At 53.9% G+C, this 18,255-nt stretch overlaps 1 protein-coding gene across 5 annotated transcripts; it reads right to left on the minus strand.

The window, feature by feature from the left end:
• Positions 1-552: 552 nt before the first annotated feature.
• INTS15 (integrator complex subunit 15) lies at positions 553-17,962 on the minus strand. Of its 5 annotated transcripts, none has more exons than XM_067705452.1 (6): positions 17,467-17,960; positions 16,804-17,025; positions 14,627-14,792; positions 9,982-10,506; positions 9,148-9,187; positions 553-1,179 (listed from the first exon to the last, which is right to left on the minus strand). In XM_067705452.1, exons 1-6 carry the CDS (start codon positions 17,656-17,658, stop codon positions 1,167-1,169), a joined length of 1,158 nt encoding a protein of 385 aa, XP_067561553.1. In that variant the 5' UTR covers positions 17,659-17,960; the 3' UTR covers positions 553-1,166. The 5 variants fall into 5 exon arrangements, with proteins under 5 accessions (XP_067561553.1, XP_067561549.1, XP_067561552.1 ...); XM_067705448.1 differs by having other exon boundaries at positions 553-1,368; XM_067705451.1 differs by lacking the exon at positions 17,467-17,960 and adding an exon at positions 17,226-17,417 and having other exon boundaries at positions 553-1,368.
• Positions 17,963-18,255: the final 293 nt, after the last annotated feature.

Below are 18,255 nucleotides of genomic sequence, written 5' to 3' on the forward strand. Positions count from 1 at the left end.
CCCACGGAAGACCACGAGCTCGTGTCCCTGAGAAAGCACCCTGGTCACGGACCCTGGAGGCCAAGTATGGCGCTCTCTCTCTCTCTCTCTCGTCTGGTCTTCCAGGGCACGGACTTCAGCAGCAGCAGGGTAAACAACGGCAAGGTTACACTTTACCCCGAGTTAATCTTGGTCCTCCACGCTCACTGTTTGCTGTAGCCGCCTCTCGTTCCTCACGCTCAGCCTAGGGGAGCCCAGCCATGGGGTTACTGGTTATCTTTCCTTCCTCCCCAAACCAATAAGTGAGAACTCCGAGCAGACACCTTCCAACCGCGTGCTGGAGAAAACTCCTGAGGCCTGAGTTTTGTTCCTGAAGGAAGAAAGGAACCGTAACTGAAGCAGACAGACCCTGGGTGCCCTGCACAGGGTGCGGGGAGCGCCTGCAGCGTTTCTGCCAAAAGGAGCACCTACAATTGTATCCAATCTTCTCACCAGGATCGCGGCGGACTGGGGAGGACATCTCCGAGGCTCACAGCTACTAAGTTTTTAAAATACAGGCCATAAAGTCTATAAAACTGTTTAGAAAAAATTTATTTGAACATATGGAAGGAAAACTTAGAGACCCCAATAAAACAGAGACGTTCCTTTCCCTACTGATGGGGGCCACGCTCACAGGTTCCCCCGACCCGTGGGGACCAAGTGCTGGGTGAGAGCTTGCCATGCCGGCGGTTCAGCCTTGCGCTCCTGGAGCCATGGGAGTGCCTTGTGCTCCTGGCGGGACACAGCCCGTCCACAAGGAGGGAGGCCAGACACGTGGACTCGCACACGCTGCTCCTCCACCAGTGCTCCGACGGCACAGGCTCAGGGCGTGTGTCCGCAGTGACACCCCAGACCACAGGTTCACAGCCCTGGCAGCTTTTAAAGATGCCCGCATCGCTCCGCAGAGGGCTGGACGTTTCCTTACATCGATCCCATCTGGACTTTTACGAATGAGACGGGTAGGAGGTGCCTGGACGGCGACGTCGCAGAACTTCCGCACCGACCCGGTTCTGTGGTTCTGCAGCAAGGAGGGGCCGCCCGGCTGCCCCCCGAGCCCTCTCCTATGGATCGGTCGTCCTTTCCTGGGAAGGCTTCCTCCAACCAGGCATGGAAGGCACGGTGCCACTCAGCGGTTCGCGGGGGCCAGCCTAGCGGATGGGCCTGAACGGGAAGGTCATGCCTGAGATGAAGGTGTGCCCGGGGTGCGTGGGCAGGGCAGGGTGGGCGGCAGGGTGGGCCGGCACAGCCCCGTAGCCCAGCGGGGGTGTGTGGATGTGAGGGTAGAACCCGGGAGGGAGCGCCGCGTGCGGCGACTGCGGCACGGGGCCCGAGATCACCAGCTGGAGAAGGCTGCAAACACAAGGAGAAGGGTTAGGATGCCAACGGTGCCAATGGTGGCATCCGCCCAACCCGTGGCGCTATGGGTGGGGGGCAGGCTAGGCTGCCGTGGTGGTCCTTGCTCCTGTGCCGGAACAGACACCAAGTTTCCAGGGAGGCTGGAGGGTGGCTCATGGCTGGGTAGCAGGATGGGGGTGACCTGGAGGCAGCGGGATGTATTGACAGACTGGGGCCTGGAGAGGCGAGGGGCCGTGGTGGGAAAGCCGGGATCCTGCCGGAAGCGATGGGGAGGGAGGGAGGGGGCCTTAGTCCACAGAAGCTCCGACACAGCCTTGGCGTCTGTGGCTTGGGGACCGTGCAGGTGTGCACTGGTGTCAGCCTCACCTGTCCACACCTTCGGGGGCTGTGACTGAGGAGCCACAGCAAACAGGACAGAGGGCCACGCTTCTCCAAGTCACTCCTGGTGACCGAGTCCTAACTGAATTCCAAGCAAAGCCACACAGAAGGTGGCTTTTCACATGACCCTGACGTCCGGAGTCCTCAGGAATGGCCCCGGCCTGGACCAGCCCTCACCCACTTTCAGGGCCCCCTCCTGCCCCACTCCCCTCCCCAACCCCCTCCCACCCTGGCCTGTGCTCCGCTCTCTGTGGTTCAGCACTTCAACAGCCTCTGCCTCCAGGAAGTCCTCCCTGCTCCTGAATTCAATGTCACCTCCTATGCTGGTGCCTTCTGAGACCCCTTGAAGAGCTTCCTCTCATTAGTCTCATCCTATCTAATGCCACCCTCCCCTCTCAGCACCATCAGCAGAGCGTCCTAACTTTCTCTCCACCTCTAGCTTGTCCGGACTCAGCCTGAAATAACCAAGTCCCCCGGTTACGCCCCTTCAGGACAGAGGGCCCCTCCCCAGCCCTGCCCTCCCCCTGGATCCCCTGGCCTCTGTGCTTTGCTCTCCCAGCCTCAGCCAGGGCCGTGGCTCCGGCTGGGTCCTGTCTCTCGAGTGCGTACACTGTCCCTCCACATCACCAAACCCCGCCTGCCAGGTCCCGTTCTTGCCCACCACTTGCCCCTCAGCTTCCCGGTCCCACGAGGCCACACCTTCCCTGCATGCTGTCCTGCTTGGCCCAGCGAAAGCCCATCCCGACGGGCCACTTCACCCTTGGGAGACTGACTATGGTTGGCTGCTTCCTGGAGCTCTGAGATGAAGCAGGGGGCGGGCCTAGGTCTTTGGCAGAGTGACCCTCACTCTCTCCCACCCACCAAGTACAAAGTCTGGTACCCTGGGCCCCCAGGAGGGGCTCAGGCAGTAAACCCAGGTGTGAAGAAATCTGGTGCCTTTTAGTGGCTTGAAGCTCTTCTGACTCTCTTCACTACGTTTTAATAACTACTACGGTTTCATAACTCTGGGTAAGAAGTTCAAGGAAACTAAGCAGTAAGTCCAAGGAGGGAATACACTGCGGAGGCAGAATGTAGGTCACGCGCTCGTTTGAACCCGCACACCCTGCCACAGAGGGGTTTCAGGAAGTTTCTGGTTTGAACCCGCACACCCTGCCACAGAGGGGGTTTCAGGAAGTTTCTGGTTTGAACCTGCACACCCTGCCACAGAGGGGGTTTCCGGAAGTTTCTGGTTTGAACCCGCACACCCTGCCACGGAGGGGGTTCCGGAAGTTTCTGGTTTGAACCCGCACACCCTGCCACAGAGGGGGGTTCAGGAAGTTTCTGGTTTGAACCCGCACACCCTGCCACAGAGGGGGTTTCAGGAAGTTTCTGGTTTGAACCCGCACACCCTGCCACAGAGGGGGTTCAGGAAGTTTCTGGTTTGAACCCGCACACCCTGCCACAGAGGGGGGTTCAGGAAGTTTCTGGTTTGAACCCGCACACCCTGCCACAGAGGGGGTTCAGGAAGTTTCTGGTTTGAACCCGCACACCCTGCCACAGAGGGGGTTTCAGGAAGTTTCTGGTTTGAACCTGCACACCCTGCCACAGAGGGGGTTTCCGGAAGTTTCTGGTTTGAACCCGCACACCCTGCCACAGAGGGGGGTTTCAGGAAGTTTCTGGTTTGAACCTGCACACCCTGCCACAGAGGGGGGTTTCAGGAAGTTTCTGGTTTGAACCCGCACACCCTGCCACAGAGGGGGTTTCAGGAAGTTTCTGGTTTGAACCCGCACACCCTGCCACAGAGGGGGTTTCAGGAAGTTTCTGGTTTGAACCCGCACACCCTGCCACAGAGGGGGTTCAGGAAGTTTCTGGTCTGAACCCGCACACCCTGCCACAGAGGGGGTTCAGGAAGTTTCTGGTCTGAACCCGCACACCCTGCCACAGAGGGGGTTTCAGGAAGTTTCTGGTTTGAACCCGCACACCCTGCCACAGAGGGGGTTCAGGAAGTTTCTGGTTTGAACCCGCACACCCTGCCACAGAGGGGGTTCAGGAAGTTTCTGGTCTGAACCCGCACACCCTGCCACAGAGGGGTTTCAGGAAGTTTCTGGTTTGAACCCGCACACCCTGCCACAGAGGGGTTTCAGGAAGTTTCTGGTTTGAACCCGCACACCCTGCCACAGAGGGGTTTCAGGAAGTTTCTGGTTTGAACCCGCACACCCTGCCACAGAGGGGGGGTTCCGGAAGTTTCTGGTTTGAACCTGCACACCCTGCCACAGAGGGGGTTCCGGAAGTTTCTGGTTTGAACCCGCACACCCTGCCACAGAGGGGGTTTCAGGAAGTTTCTGGTTTGAACCTGCACACCCTGCCACAGAGGGGGTTCAGGAAGTTTCTGGTTTGAACCTGCACACCCTGCCACAGAGGGGGTTTCAGGAAGTTTCTGGTTTGAACCTGCACACCCTGCCACAGAGGGGGGTTCAGGAAGTTTCTGGTTTGAACCCGCACACCCTGCCACAGAGGGGGGTTTCAGGAAGTTTCTGGTTTGAACCTGCACACCCTGCCACAGAGGGGGTTCAGGAAGTTTCTGGTTTGAACCCGCACACCCTGCCACAGAGGGGGTTCAGGAAGTTTCTGGTTTGAACCCGCACACCCTGCCACAGAGGGGGGTTTCAGGAAGTTTCTGGTTTGAACCTGCACACCCTGCCACAGAGGGGGTTTCAGGAAGTTTCTGGTTTGAACCTGCACACCCTGCCACAGAGGGGGGTTCAGGAAGTTTCTGGTTTGAACCCGCACACCCTGCCACAGAGGGGGTTCAGGAAGTTTCTGGTTTGAACCCGCACACCCTGCCACAGAGGGGGGTTTCAGGAAGTTTCTGGTTTGAACCTGCACACCCTGCCACAGAGGGGGGTTTCAGGAAGTTTCTGGTTTGAACCTGCACACCCTGCCACAGAGGGGGTTCAGGAAGTTTCTGGTCTGAACCCGCACACCCTGCCACAGAGGGGGGTTCAGGAAGTTTCTGGTTTGAACCCGCACACCCTGCCACAGAGGGGGGTTCAGGAAGTTTCTGGTTTGAACCCGCACACCCTGCCACAGAGGGGGTTCAGGAAGTTTCTGGTTTGAACCCGCACACCCTGCCACAGAGGGGGTTCAGGAAGTTTCTGGTTTGAACCCGCACACCCTGCCACAGAGGGGGTTTCAGGAAGTTTCTGGTCTGAACCCGCACACCCTGCCACAGAGGGGGTTCAGGAAGTTTCTGGTCTGAACCCGCACACCCTGCCACAGAGGGGGTTCAGGAAGTTTCTGGTCTGAACCCGCACACCCTGCCACAGAGGGGGTTCAGGAAGTTTCTGGTTTGAACCTGCACACCCTGCCACAGAGGGGGGTTCAGGAAGTTTCTGGTTTGAACCCGCACACCCTGCCACAGAGGGGTTTCAGGAAGTTTCTGGTTTGAACCCGCACACCCTGCCACAGAGGGGGTTCAGGAAGTTTCTGGTTTGAACCCGCACACCCTGCCACAGAGGGGTTTCAGGAAGTTTCTGGTTTGAACCCGCACACCCTGCCACAGAGGGGGTTCAGGAAGTTTCTGGTTTGAACCCGCACACCCTGCCACAGAGGGGGGTTCAGGAAGTTTCTGGTTTGAACCCGCACACCCTGCCACAGAGGGGTTTCAGGAAGTTTCTGGTTTGAACCCGCACACCCTGCCACAGAGGGGGTTCAGGAAGTTTCTGGTTTGAACCCGCACACCCTGCCACAGAGGGGGGTTCAGGAAGTTTCTGGTCTGAACCCGCACACCCTGCCACAGAGGGGGGTTTCAGGAAGTTTCTGGTTTGAACCCGCACACCCTGCCACAGAGGGGGTTCAGGAAGTTTCTGGTTTGAACCCGCACACCCTGCCACAGAGGGGGGTTTCAGGAAGTTTCTGGTTTGAACCCGCACACCCTGCCACAGAGGGGGGTTTCAGGAAGTTTCTGGTTTGAACCCGCACACCCTGCCACAGAGGGGGGTTTCAGGAAGTTTCTGGTTTGAACCCGCACACCCTGCCACAGAGGGGGGTTCAGGAAGTTTCTGGTTTGAACCTGCACACCCTGCCACAGAGGGGGGTTCAGGAAGTTTCTGGTTTGAACCCGCACACCCTGCCACAGAGGGGTTTCAGGAAGTTTCTGGTTTGAACCCGCACACCCTGCCACAGAGGGGGTTCAGGAAGTTTCTGGTTTGAACCCGCACACCCTGCCACAGAGGGGGGTTCAGGAAGTTTCTGGTCTGAACCCGCACACCCTGCCACAGAGGGGGGTTTCAGGAAGTTTCTGGTTTGAACCCGCACACCCTGCCACAGAGGGGGTTCAGGAAGTTTCTGGTTTGAACCCGCACACCCTGCCACAGAGGGGGTTCCGGAAGTTTCTGGTTTGAACCTGCACACCCTGCCACAGAGGGGGTTCAGGAAGTTTCTGGTCTGAACCCGCACACCCTGCCACAGAGGGGGTTCCGGAAGTTTCTGGTTTGAACCCGCACACCCTGCCACAGAGGGGGTTCCGGAAGTTTCTGGTTTGAACCTGCACACCCTGCCACAGAGGGGGTTCAGGAAGTTTCTGGTTTGAACCCGCACACCCTGCCACAGAGGGGGTTCCGGAAGTTTCTGGTTTGAACCCGCACACCCTGCCACAGAGGGGTTTCAGGAAGTTTCTGGTTTGAACCCGCACACCCTGCCACAGAGGGGGTTCCGGAAGTTTCTGGTTTGAACCCGCACACCCTGCCACAGAGGGGGTTTCAGGAAGTTTCTGGTTTGAACCCGCACACCCTGCCACAGAGGGGGGTTCAGGAAGTTTCTGGTTTGAACCTGCACACCCTGCCACAGAGGGGGGTTTCAGGAAGTTTCTGGTTTGAACCCGCACACCCTGCCACAGAGGGGGTTTCAGGAAGTTTCTGGTTTGAACCCGCACACCCTGCCACAGAGGGGGGTTCAGGAAGTTTCTGGTTTGAACCCGCACACCCTGCCACAGAGGGGGTTTCAGGAAGTTTCTGGTTTGAACCTGCACACCCTGCCACAGAGGGGGGTTTCAGGAAGTTTCTGGTTTGAACCCGCACACCCTGCCACAGAGGGGGTTTCAGGAAGTTTCTGGTTTGAACCCGCACACCCTGCCACAGAGGGGGGTTCAGGAAGTTTCTGGTTTGAACCCGCACACCCTGCCACAGAGGGGGTTCAGGAAGTTTCTGGTTTGAACCCGCACACCCTGCCACAGAGGGGGGGTTTCAGGAAGTTTCTGGTTTGAACCCGCACACCCTGCCACAGAGGGGGTTTCAGGAAGTTTCTGGTCTAGTCCAGAAGACAATTAACGCAAAAGGAACAATCAGAAATCAAAGAGGTAGTCCAAGCGACTGTGGGCCACTCTCTCCCCATGTCAGTGTCAGGCTGCCCCCGGGGGACTGGGGCCCAGGGCTGTACGTCGGAGCAGCAGCGACAGGCCCCTGGGGGGGGGTCCCTCGGGGCAGTTATAAGTTCCAGAGGATTCCCACGGGGACCCCTAGTTGTAACACTGAGATGATAAACAATTCATACCCTATCACATTTTAATGCCCTGAAAACATTAAACATTACATAAAAGCTGTGCACAAAGAAGGAAAAGGTTGCAAAGGGATTAGTGCGAGGAGGTGAAGAGGTGCCGCGTGCACTGGCGATGTCCTCAGACGCGGGAGACTTTCTTGGAGGGAAGAAAGGAAAGAAGGAAGGGACGGAGGGAGGGAGACAAAGGAACAGTGTGGGCTCCCGAGGGCGAGGTGGCCTCTGGACAAGCTGTCCACCCTGCCGATGTCACTTCTCAAGGTGGACCGTTTTGTTGCTCCAGAAACCCCCGTTTAACCACCCAGATGCCTGCCTGGAGCTACCTGCCCGTTAGGGCCCGACGCCAAGCTCCCGGCCCTCTGGCCGCAGCTCCTCTCCTGTCAGCCCGGGAAGTAGCATCTGGCCCATCTTCTGGCCTCAAATTAAGCCTTTGCTCAGCCTGCCACACCTGCCCCACTGCCGGGCCCCGGCAGGGCTGGTGGGTCAGGCCCTGGGCGGCTGGGAGCACACACGGTGCCGAGGGGCCCAGTGGGCTTGCTCACCCTCTGTCCGCACTGCCTGCCAACGTCAGCCCTGGAGCCCCACTATCCACCTTAAAAACCAGTGCGACCCTCTGAAGAAAGAACTTGGCTGTTTTCATTCCTGTAAACCGTGCCCAGGTGCACACAGCAGGCAGCAGGGCAGTTCTGCCTTCAAGGATAAACATCTCCTCACAGGGTGGCCACAATTACTGTTTTTAGTGGACACATAATGTTCCATCCTCCTGATGTATCACTACTAACTTACTAAGTATCCCCAAGCTATGGGATGGTTAGCTTGTTTCTGACTTTTTGCTACTGATAAGACTGCCTTTGCATGAAACATTTTTGTGCACATAGCTTTTTGCTTCTTAGCTTCAGTGAAATTAATTCGATTAAGAGAAACTCCTGTTACACAAATAACAGTAAAAGTCACAGTAGCTAACACTTCTTAGGTTATTTACATGTCAAGTACCATTCTAAGTGCTTTCTATGTTTTTACTCAATTAATCCTCACAAAACTCCTATGAGGGGAGCAGGGCGGGGGAGGCAGGGGGACCTGAGGCAGGTACTACTGTTTTCTTGATTTTATAGAGAAAACAAGGATAGTGGGAACTTGTCCAAGGTCTTACAGATAGGAAGTAGTAAGGGTGGAATTCTCACCAGAAGCTGTTAGGACCACACAGTTCCTGCTTTTCACCACTATTACCACTGCTTCCCCCCACATTAGGACAATAACGACCACTTACGGAGAGACTCCCGTGTGCTGTGGACAAACAACTTTGCAAACACCACCTCATTTACACCTCACTACAACCCTGGGAGGCAGGTGAATTACGGTCCCCATTTTACAAGGGGGGAAGCCAAGGCAAAAGAGTCAGCCCCGGCATCACAGCAAACCACAGACAGAACCACGCTCAGAACCCGGTCTGTGCCACCCGAGACCAAGGCGCTGGCCTAACGGACACAGTACTTCCGTGAGGGCTGTGCGATCAATGTCGCCACAGCACATGCCATCACCACGACCCACACGCACGCTGACTTAGTGAGCAGTAAAGGCCCCCGAGTTCGCTCCGGCTTCTCCCTTGACGCCCAGAAGGACGGCCACTTTTCTTACCTCGTTGATGGACTCCCTGCTTGGGTCTCCTCTCCTGTGTTATGCTATCACATCCATTCCCCCACTTACTGTCAGGTTCTGGGGGGCCCCTTATTCACAGACGCTCTAGACCCTGCAAACCAGCTCTCCCCAAGAAGCCAGGACAAGGGGTCCGCCCTGCCTTGCACCCCACCATTCCCTCACCCACCCCCGCCCCCGCCCAGCTAGAAGTCTTGGGAGGATACTTACTTATTATGGGGCAGCCGGGAGCACAAGGTTCTCAGGTCATCTGAAATGAAGGAGACACAGAATTAAGGAACGGCCTGGAGATGACGAGGTGAGAGGTTTGCTAATGTTCAAGGATGCGAGCGAGACAGTAACAGTACCTCATGCTCACCTTCCTAGCACCATTTAGAAGCGGGGCTCTCTTTTTCTTCCATTTTTGCTTTAACACACGCCCTCAACAGAAGACATCACTTAGGAAAGGGGGCAGCTCTACTGGTAATTTGTCAGATGGCTGGGAAAAGGCCCAGAGACAACAGATCAGACGCCCAAGGCTAAGAGCAAGATAAGAGGGAAACCCATCTCCAGGGACGACTGCATGGGCCTCAGGCAACGTCTGTGAGCCAGCAGTCAAAGAGCAAACAGAAGTGTGTCATTAGCATCAGATCATTCTTCTGGGCGAGTTCAAGCACTGAAATGCAGAATTAAGGCGCCCTCTGAACAGGTGATGGAATGGTTCCTGCACTTAAACAGGTGCATTTCATTGTACGTAAATTATGCTGCAATGCAGAAGAACTGCAGAAAAAGAAAAGATTCCCTAAGAGGAAGGAGATTAAGCCATTATTACCTGTGCTCTGGAGGCATCCCCAGGCCTGGGCAAATCAGCCAGGAGACACCCAGATGCCACGGCCACGGGATTCTACCTGGGCACGTCCTGCAACTTCCGCCCACCTACCCTGCGTTCACTGAGAGGAAAGACGTCCTAAAAGCGGAAAACAGCCCTTGTCCAGGAGCCCCGATTTTCTTTCCGGCGGGTGGTGGTGACCCACCCCCGGGAGGCCTGGGCAGACAGTCACCCACCTCTCGTGCACAGCAGGGCTCCAGAGGCCATGGCCACCTGCAGAGCCTGTGCCAGCCGGTCCAGGGAGAGCTCGATCTCCTGGGAGGCGTTGAGGGGGTTCAGTTCATCCGCCAATCTGTTGATCTCCTCCACCAGCGGGACCATGTGGTCAAACAGGATGAGCCCCAGGCGGCCGTACAGGTTCTTCTCAGTCAAGTGCACCTGGAGCATCATGAGGACCTGCAGGACGCTGAGGTGGAGCTTTGAGTACAAGAGGTGGGAATCTCTGTCCGTCCCCCCCGAGTCCTTGGTGACTTTGGCAGTGATGGGGCCATTGGCTAAGGGGGGCTTCTTCTTCCTTTTATAAGCCAGAGGGGCCTTCACACACCAGCGGATCAATCCAGTGAGCGGGGTGAGCTCTAAAAATCCTATTGGGAGATTGGCTGCGATCGGAGTATTTAAAAAAGTGATGAGAATCAACCTCGGGTCCTCAAAAATCCAGTTGACAATCATCTCAAGCAAGTCCAACGGTGGGATGAGATCGTCTGCAAAACAAAGTCAGAAGGGTCTTCAGCCCCACAGACAGGAGACAGGGACAGACAGACCTTCAAGCTCACAGTACTCATCAACCGACATCCGGACGACACACCTCTGTCCTCACCTACCCTCTGTCTCCTTTCCTGGAACGTCCCCTCCGAGAGGGCTGGGCTCTCATCCGACTTAGGAAGGCCTGGCCATGGTTGGGCTCAACACATTAAACCAACAATTCCCTAGAACTCCATGATGCCTTGTGATCCTGTGTGTCAATTTAAATAAAAGTCCACTATCTATGTCCAGAGCTACCACCACCACACTTCATCCCTTCCCTTGTGAGTAGGTTTCATCCCTGTGTTTGGTGTCCCCTCAGTGGTACGGTGACAGCTACGGGGGCTGTCAGGGAGCAGCTCAAAGTCCAGACAACGATCTGTCCGCTGCCAGGAGCCATCCCAGCCCCAAACCTGGAACCTCTAAGCAAGGCCTGGCCTCCTGTGAGTCCTGAGATCTAGTACATTCTATGGCAAGACAGAGAACAGTAACTTTAAAGACAAAAGTTGATATTTATTCTGAGTTTAAGAATAAACTAAGTCCTACCACAGATGAACTCACTTAATCCTCAAACAAACCATCTATTATATAAAGGATGAGGAAACTGAGGCACAGAGATGTTAAATCATTTTCTCCAGACTCATTAAAACTACGTGGTGGGCCCAGACCCGACCCCAGGTGGCCCAGCTCTTACCACTAGGCTACACCGCCCATCCTGGGGTCAGCGGACACTGCCCTTAGGCTGTGTGTGCGTGGGAGCGGGTCCCCAGCCTCCTGCCTCTGGGGCTGTGCACACCTCAGCTCATGAAGCTGGGGATGACGGAGCCCCTTCCGGGCTGCTGAGGTCCAGAGCCAAGCATGAGAAGAGAGACTGAGGGGCAGAGCGAGCCCCGTGTTGGTGTGAAGTCTCCAACTGCTCTTCCTCAGGAGACACCGGCCTTTCCCCTGGGACTGTCTACTGCTTGCGGGCTGACCCACGCCATTCCCTTCTGCTACGAAATGACGGTGACAAGAGGGAGTTGTCGTCTACGACCTTTACTTGGCAAAATAAACAGTGGTGACCCTGTGTCCGGCCCCTTGACTCCCCGAAGCATTTCTGTCTGGGACACGCCAGTCTCAGGCCCGCTCCTCCAGCAACCCAGCCCCTCCCCCGCCCGACACACGTCTAGCTGGGGCATCTCCGGAGCCTGAAGGTGGCATATGCACACATGCTGTGTACACGTGTGCTCGGTGAGTACACGTGAGCGTGTGTACTTGCGTGAATAATCTCCACAACCTTTGTATGCAGAGACCCAGGTTCCCTGTGACAATGGGGCAAGAGGGTGTTCTGTTCGGTTAGGTAAGCCCCTTCCGTTTCACAGCTTCGGAGGCACAGACGCCCGTCAGCCACAGTACCAAGAGCAGCGGCAAGCACCCTGCTGCCGGCGGACTCAGGCCCACCCTCTGGGCCACCACTATGGAGCCAGGGATGTCCGTATCTCCAACCTCATCCAATTGTACATAGAAATACATAGCTCTCTCTCTGTCAATCCTACCTCGACAGAGTGGTTTAAAAAAAAGTCTTGACATGTCAGACTGGCAAACTGACTTAAGAGAAAAATACCACGTCTCATGTCCATCCTAGAACGTTAGTGGTATTTTCTGAACATTATTTCCTTCTCCATATGTTAATGAATCCATTCCCAATGTTAAGGCCAATTTCTGTCCTTGTCACCCTGGAATAACCGATGACTTGAAAGAGCAACTACGATGCTGCAAATCCTTCCTATGGGAACATAAAAGGCCTAAACACCGTGCCTAGCTATCAAGAGCTCTTGAGAAGCCTCTTAGGAGAGCGCCAGGGAAGACTCCACCCCAGCAGCGGGGCGCCCACAAGCCCTGCCACCCATCCCAGCGAGCAGCACGCAGCGATGAAAGCCAAGTATGCAATTACACGCGGGTATGACACGCACTTAAACGTTCACGGTAGGTCCATGCGAACTTTCTCAAGAGAACTAAAAAGTCGTTCTAACGGCAAGGAAGAGAGTTACAAATAAAAGGAGAATCAAATACAATCAGGGTGCTGGCAGGAGACCAATGCTGGACTGAACAAAAGTGGAGAATGCTGCTAAGGCTTTCCAGCAGCTGGGTTCGCTATTAGACCAGGAGAAGAAAGAGGCTACCTGCCAGCCCTCTGAGCGGCCAGAGCTGAGGGCAGAGGAGGAACCTGAACTAGAACAGCGGGCTTCGGGTCTGCCTCTGCAGAGAAAGCTGTTCACGAGGGCGAGGCCTGTGCCTTCCCCAGATGCAAAGCGAGGGCAGCAGCCCTAGCCAGGGGCCGCGAGGGCTGTGGGGGTCATTCAAGGACACAGATGTAGAAGGACTCAGTGCTTGTCAATCCATGTTCCTTGGAACCCACTCCTGGGGGAGGAAAGTGGGCAGCAGGGCCCAGTGGGTGGGGTCTGAGACCCCTGCCACAATTCAACCAGAGCTGGGCAACTTCTCTTGGTTTTCTTTATGGGGGGGTCCAGAGGGCTCTGCTGCTGGACAGGGACAACGGCTGTGGGCTTCTCCCAGCTGAAGTCAAATGCCATCTAATGGCCTCCCTGAGGCCCTCTCCTGGTACCTTGCTAAGGAAGTCTCAGAACATCACCCACAGGCCAACAGACACGCTTGCCTCCCGGCGCAAGGACACATCACGGCCTGGGTAATATTGTTGCCACAAATGTTTAACTTGAACCTTTCATAAGGAAACAGACAAAACTAAATTGAGGGACATTTTGCAAAACAACAGGCCTGAGCTCTCAAAAAATGTCAATATCATAGAGATTTTTTTAAAGGCTGGGAACTGTTTTATTTTTGTTTTTAACATCTTTATTGGAGTATAATTGCTTTACAATGGTGTGTTAGTTTCTGCTGTATAACAAAGTGAATCAGCTGTATGTATACACATATCCCCATATCTCCTTACTCTTGCATCTCCCTCCCACCCTCCCTATCCCACCCCTCTAGGTGGTCACAAAGCACCGAGCTGATCTCCCTGTGTTATATGGCTGCTTCCCACTAGCTATCTGTTTTACATTTGGTAGTGCATATACGTCCATGCCACTCTCTCACTTCGTCCCAGCTTCCCCTTCCCCCTCCCCGTGTCCTCAATTCCATTCTCTATGTCTGTGTGGGAACTATTTGAAAAGGACCAAAGTGACGTAACAACCATGTATGAGACTTGACTGGATCCCGAATTCTCCTGGTCCCTCAAAAGGGGGGAAAAAGGCTATAAAAGACATTATTGAGACGATCAAGGAAATCTGAACAACGGCTAAATATATGCGATAAAAGTATTCTGTCAGTATTTAATTTCTTACATGTGATAATGGTATCATGTTTGTGTAAGGGAACGTTCTTGTTCTTAGATACACATTTAAGTACTTGGTACCTGACACTGGCAACAAGCTCAAGGGTTCAGGAAAAAAATACTTGTGAGTGTGTATGTGGAGAGAAGGGGAAAGAAAGAGAGAGCAAAAGGAAAAGAGAAAAAAAAGAATATATGGCAAATGTTAATAACTGGTGAACCTCGGTAAGAGATACACAAACCTTTGTTGTAACATTCTTGCAGCTTTCCTGAAGTTTTGCAATTTTTCAAAATAAAAAGTCGGGAATAAAAAAGCAAGGCATGGGGACTTGCCCGGTGGCCCACTCGTTAGGATGCTGTGCTTCCAATGCAGGGACCACAGGTTCAGTCCCTGCTTGGGGAACTAAGACCACACATGCTGAGTGGTGTGTTCCACAAAAAAAAAAAAGCAGGTCATGTCTGGAGAGAAAGCCATATCTGTCCCAGACACCAGACCCTTCCTTATTAGCTGTCTACCACCCGGACCATTCTGAGTCAGGCAAATGGGACTCACTAAGGAAAGTTCCCTGTTAGCAAATTCCAGAGGTGCAGGTGGCCCATCCCTTTAGCTTTCAGCCTGAAATAAAATACACATTTCAGAGAGAGAGGAAAAAAAAAAAAAAGGCCATCCGCCGGCTGGGTGTTCAATGCAAATACAACTAGCAATCGGCCGAAGCCTCCTTAAGGGTAACAATCTGCTTAAAGTTTACCTGACGACAGGTCATACAGCGCAGTGACTGAGGTTATGAACTGGCAGCAGAAGCGAGGGCTGGCACTGAATATCTGCTTCAGCGTCTGAACGGATCCCGGCACCAGACAGCAGTAGTCATCCACGAGGGCCCTGGCTAACCGCACACAGTAGACCACAGGCGTCCGCTGGAAAGAAGCCACAGTCCACGTAACTACAGGTGTCGTGAGCCAGAAGACTAGCAACTATGTACACGTGGTGAAGATCAGAACTGGCAGAACGCCTTCCAAGAGGGGAAGAAGACGTTAACAGCTTACTTTGAAGCAGAGATTGGCAAATGAAAGCCCACAGACCAAATCCACCCTGCCACCTCTTTCTGTAAATAAAGTTTTATTTAAACACAGCCCTGCTCATGTGTTTGCTATTGTCTCAGGCTGCTCCTGCACTACAAGGGCACAGCTGAGTAGGGGTGACAGAGATCATATGACCCGAGGGACTTCCCTGGTGGTCCAGTGGCTAAGACTCCACGCTCCCAATACAGGGGGCCCGGGTTCGATCCCTGGTCGGGGAACCAGATCCTGCATGCCGCAACTAAAGATCCCGCATGCAGCAACTAAGGCCCGGAGCAGCCAAATAAACAAATATTTTTTTAAAAAAGAGAGAGATTATATGACCCGAAAAGCCTAAAATGTTTACTATCTTGCCCTTTACGTGAAAGGCCTGCCGACCTTTGAAGTTTACTTCAGAAAAAATCATTCCTGACTTCAAGTGAGGAAACGACAATTTTTGTAACCCTACAGGTGAGACTCCAAAGGTAAAAATTAACAGTTGCTACCACTTTGATGTGACTCAGGAGAGTCTGTGAACTATCACATGATTTAGAGCAGTACTTTCTCAAATTTTCCTACAGTCCTTTCCTATTACGGATTCCGTTAATATGTTTGAACCCTACATCACCACCCTGCCGTCTTTTTCCTTCCCACTCAGATGCCCATCTGTAGCCACATTTAACCATTGTTCAGGATGCTACAGTTTCAGGGCTACAACACAGCCTGCAGGGCAAACTGCAAGGAGGCATCAGGCCAGATTGTTCATTCACGCACCAAACCAGCCATCTCCACCCTTTTCTCTGGAGGAAGCTGCAGCCCTACACCCCAGTGTGGCAAACCCTGACCCAAGCCACAAGACCCTTTCCTGTTGTTAACATCTGCTTTCACTTTGCCAAAATGCCAGCGCAACAGCACCATGAGAGATAAATGGAAAATTATATGAGGAATTTCAAGATGCTAAACTTGACTTCATCAGGTTGTCAAGGGATAGAGGTAATCTTGACATTAAATACAACACACAAGATTTATTCAGGTGTCCCAGAAATCAGAATGGTGGCCATTAAGGTACAGATTCCCTTGAGATTTACCTGTGTATTACAAAGAACACAATATATTTTTACTAGCCAAATTTTAAAGATAAATAAGATCACAGGAAAAACTTTTAAATAAATTGAAAAAAAACCCAAATGATGTCAAGTCCTTGGGAATGAAGCAGGTTTGAAAAACTGAATGTAGTAAATTTTGCTAGCTTAGCTGAGGATGTTAATCAAAAATTTGAGTTAATAACTACTCTAAGTGGATTATGAATTTTTCAACAACTCTGAGTAACGAAAAAGCAAAACAGAATAGATCTTCCAAAAAACTATCTAACACGAAGTCTACTATGAAAATACTTTTTTTTTTTTTTTAGATATTTAAAAACACTATAGAAGGCTCCTATGTCCATATCCATTAGAAGAGCCATCAGCTTTGAAATGGCACCCCGGAACAACTCCCATGTTTACTGATCTAACTATAAAAAACAAGCAAACATTGCCACAGTTTGACACATAGTGACCTTAAAAAAAAAAAGAATCCAATCTTTGAGACTGCATGCATAGCTGTTTTCAAAATCCTACCTTGTTTTCAACTAAGAAAAATTAACTTTCACTTATTCTGAAGATGGAGCCTTCATTTACCGTTACAAACTACTGTTTTCTCAAGAATGGTGATCACCTGTATATACAAGTGTGGGGTATCAGCATACAGGGCAGGAACATCAAGAAGATAACATATGGAAAAGACCTCTCTAGAAATCCAATTAAATTAAACTTCCTGACACGAAACACCTCTTCAGAGACTCTCAGAGATGCTATCTCTAGAGACGTACCTGGAGCCAGGAGGCTGCACATTCCAACACTGGGATTCGACACACAGCCACTGCCATGGAGACCAGCTTTCCCAACAAGCTCATTCGGCTGTCATCGGCTTTGTTCCCTTGGGGGCTGAAAAGGGATGAGAAAATAATCTGCCGGACAGAGTCCTTGGTTTGCTCCTGGAAATAACTGCACATGATTTCAAGAAGTTGGAGCTCCTGAAGTGAATTCAATCTCTGTAAAACAAATCCAGGAGAAGCGATGAGAAATTTGGCCTATTAATTTCACACAGTGAGAAAACAGAAAACACTGGTTTCACCAGGGAACTTTTCACCTCCCTAAAGCCCGGGTCCCACGGAGAACTCTCTACTGTTAATCTCGAGAAATACCATTCTACGTCATTATGCATCACCCTAGGGGGCTCAGGGTGACCTACAGCGGTTTGAGATTCTCGGTAACAGGCCTTTAAAGTCTCTTCCTTTAACACCATTGAGACATGGTTGTCACAAGCCCCGCAAAACGGGCATTTTGGCTGCTGCTGAAGGAGCAAGGCCAAGGGTGAGGACGGAGCCCCCGATCCGAAGAGCGTTTGTGGTCTGGCCGACGCTTGTCACCGAGAAGGAAAAAGGAGCCAGAGTTTACTTATCGGGGACGCGGCAGCCGAACGCCCGGCGCACCTTGGGCTGCGCGCCGCGCTCCTTGGGCACCTGGAACACGAACTCCTCGAGCAGCTCCACAGGGCCCTTGTCCACGATGGGCAGCGGCGCGCTCTGCAGCTGGCTGCTGAAGTAGATGTCCAGGTGGTACAGCACCTCCTTGGCGGCGCTGAGCGCGTCGCGGCGCAGGAGCGAGTGGCGGATGTCGCTCATGGTGCCACCTCTGCGGCCGGGGCGCCGGGAGCGCGGCGGGACTTCCGCCCCGGGCCCCGCGGACGCGCCCGCCGCTGCCGAGACAAAGAGGCCGCGAGTCGGCCTCCGCCCGCCGACCCTGGGCCTGGGCCGCGGCGCCCGCCCGCTCCCCGCTCCCCGTTCGGGCCCGCTCAGGGGGCAACCGCCGCCGCCGGCGGCCAGCGGGCGCCCCGGGTGTGCGACTCCGGCGCCACCAAGAGCCCTGGGAACCCGATGCCGCGGAGTCGAAAGGCGGCAGATGCCGACCGCGGCAACGGCGGCCCGCAAGGGCCAAGCGCAGGCGGTGGCGAGGGCCCGCCCCCTGAGGGCGTCCCCTGGCGGCTCGGCCCGCGGGCGCGGAAGGGCCCCGCCCCTGAACCCCGCCCCTGGGCCCCGCGACCGCCGAGCGGGTCCCGAGCTGCCGAACTGGGGGCCACATCCACCAGAGAACGCAATCTAGGTCTTGTGCGCGCCCCCCAGCCCCGCAAGGCCCGCCCGGAGCTCCCCTTGCTTTCTCTGCGCGGCGTTCAAAGCCTACACATGTGATTTCATGGAGCTTTTCCAAGGATAGGGTGGTGG

This window comes from Pseudorca crassidens, chromosome 15 (assembly GCF_039906515.1).
Source record: "Pseudorca crassidens isolate mPseCra1 chromosome 15, mPseCra1.hap1, whole genome shotgun sequence".
In the NCBI taxonomy this organism is placed as follows: Eukaryota; Metazoa; Chordata; class Mammalia; order Artiodactyla; family Delphinidae; genus Pseudorca; species Pseudorca crassidens.

Excerpts from the sequence above, each read along its gene's own strand:
- INTS15 (XM_067705448.1), bottom strand. The coding sequence starts at position 17,658 with ATGAGCGACATCCGCCACTCGCTCCTGCGCCGCGACGCGCTCAGCGCC. Across the intron at positions 17,026-17,466 it reads AGCGCGGCGCGCAGCCCAAG|AGATTGAATTCACTTCAGGA; the intron begins GTGCGCCGGGCG and ends TTTGTTTTACAG. Across the intron at positions 9,188-9,981 it reads AGCCCTGCTGTGCACGAGAG|ATGACCTGAGAACCTTGTGC; the intron begins GTGGGTGACTGT and ends CCTTCATTTCAG.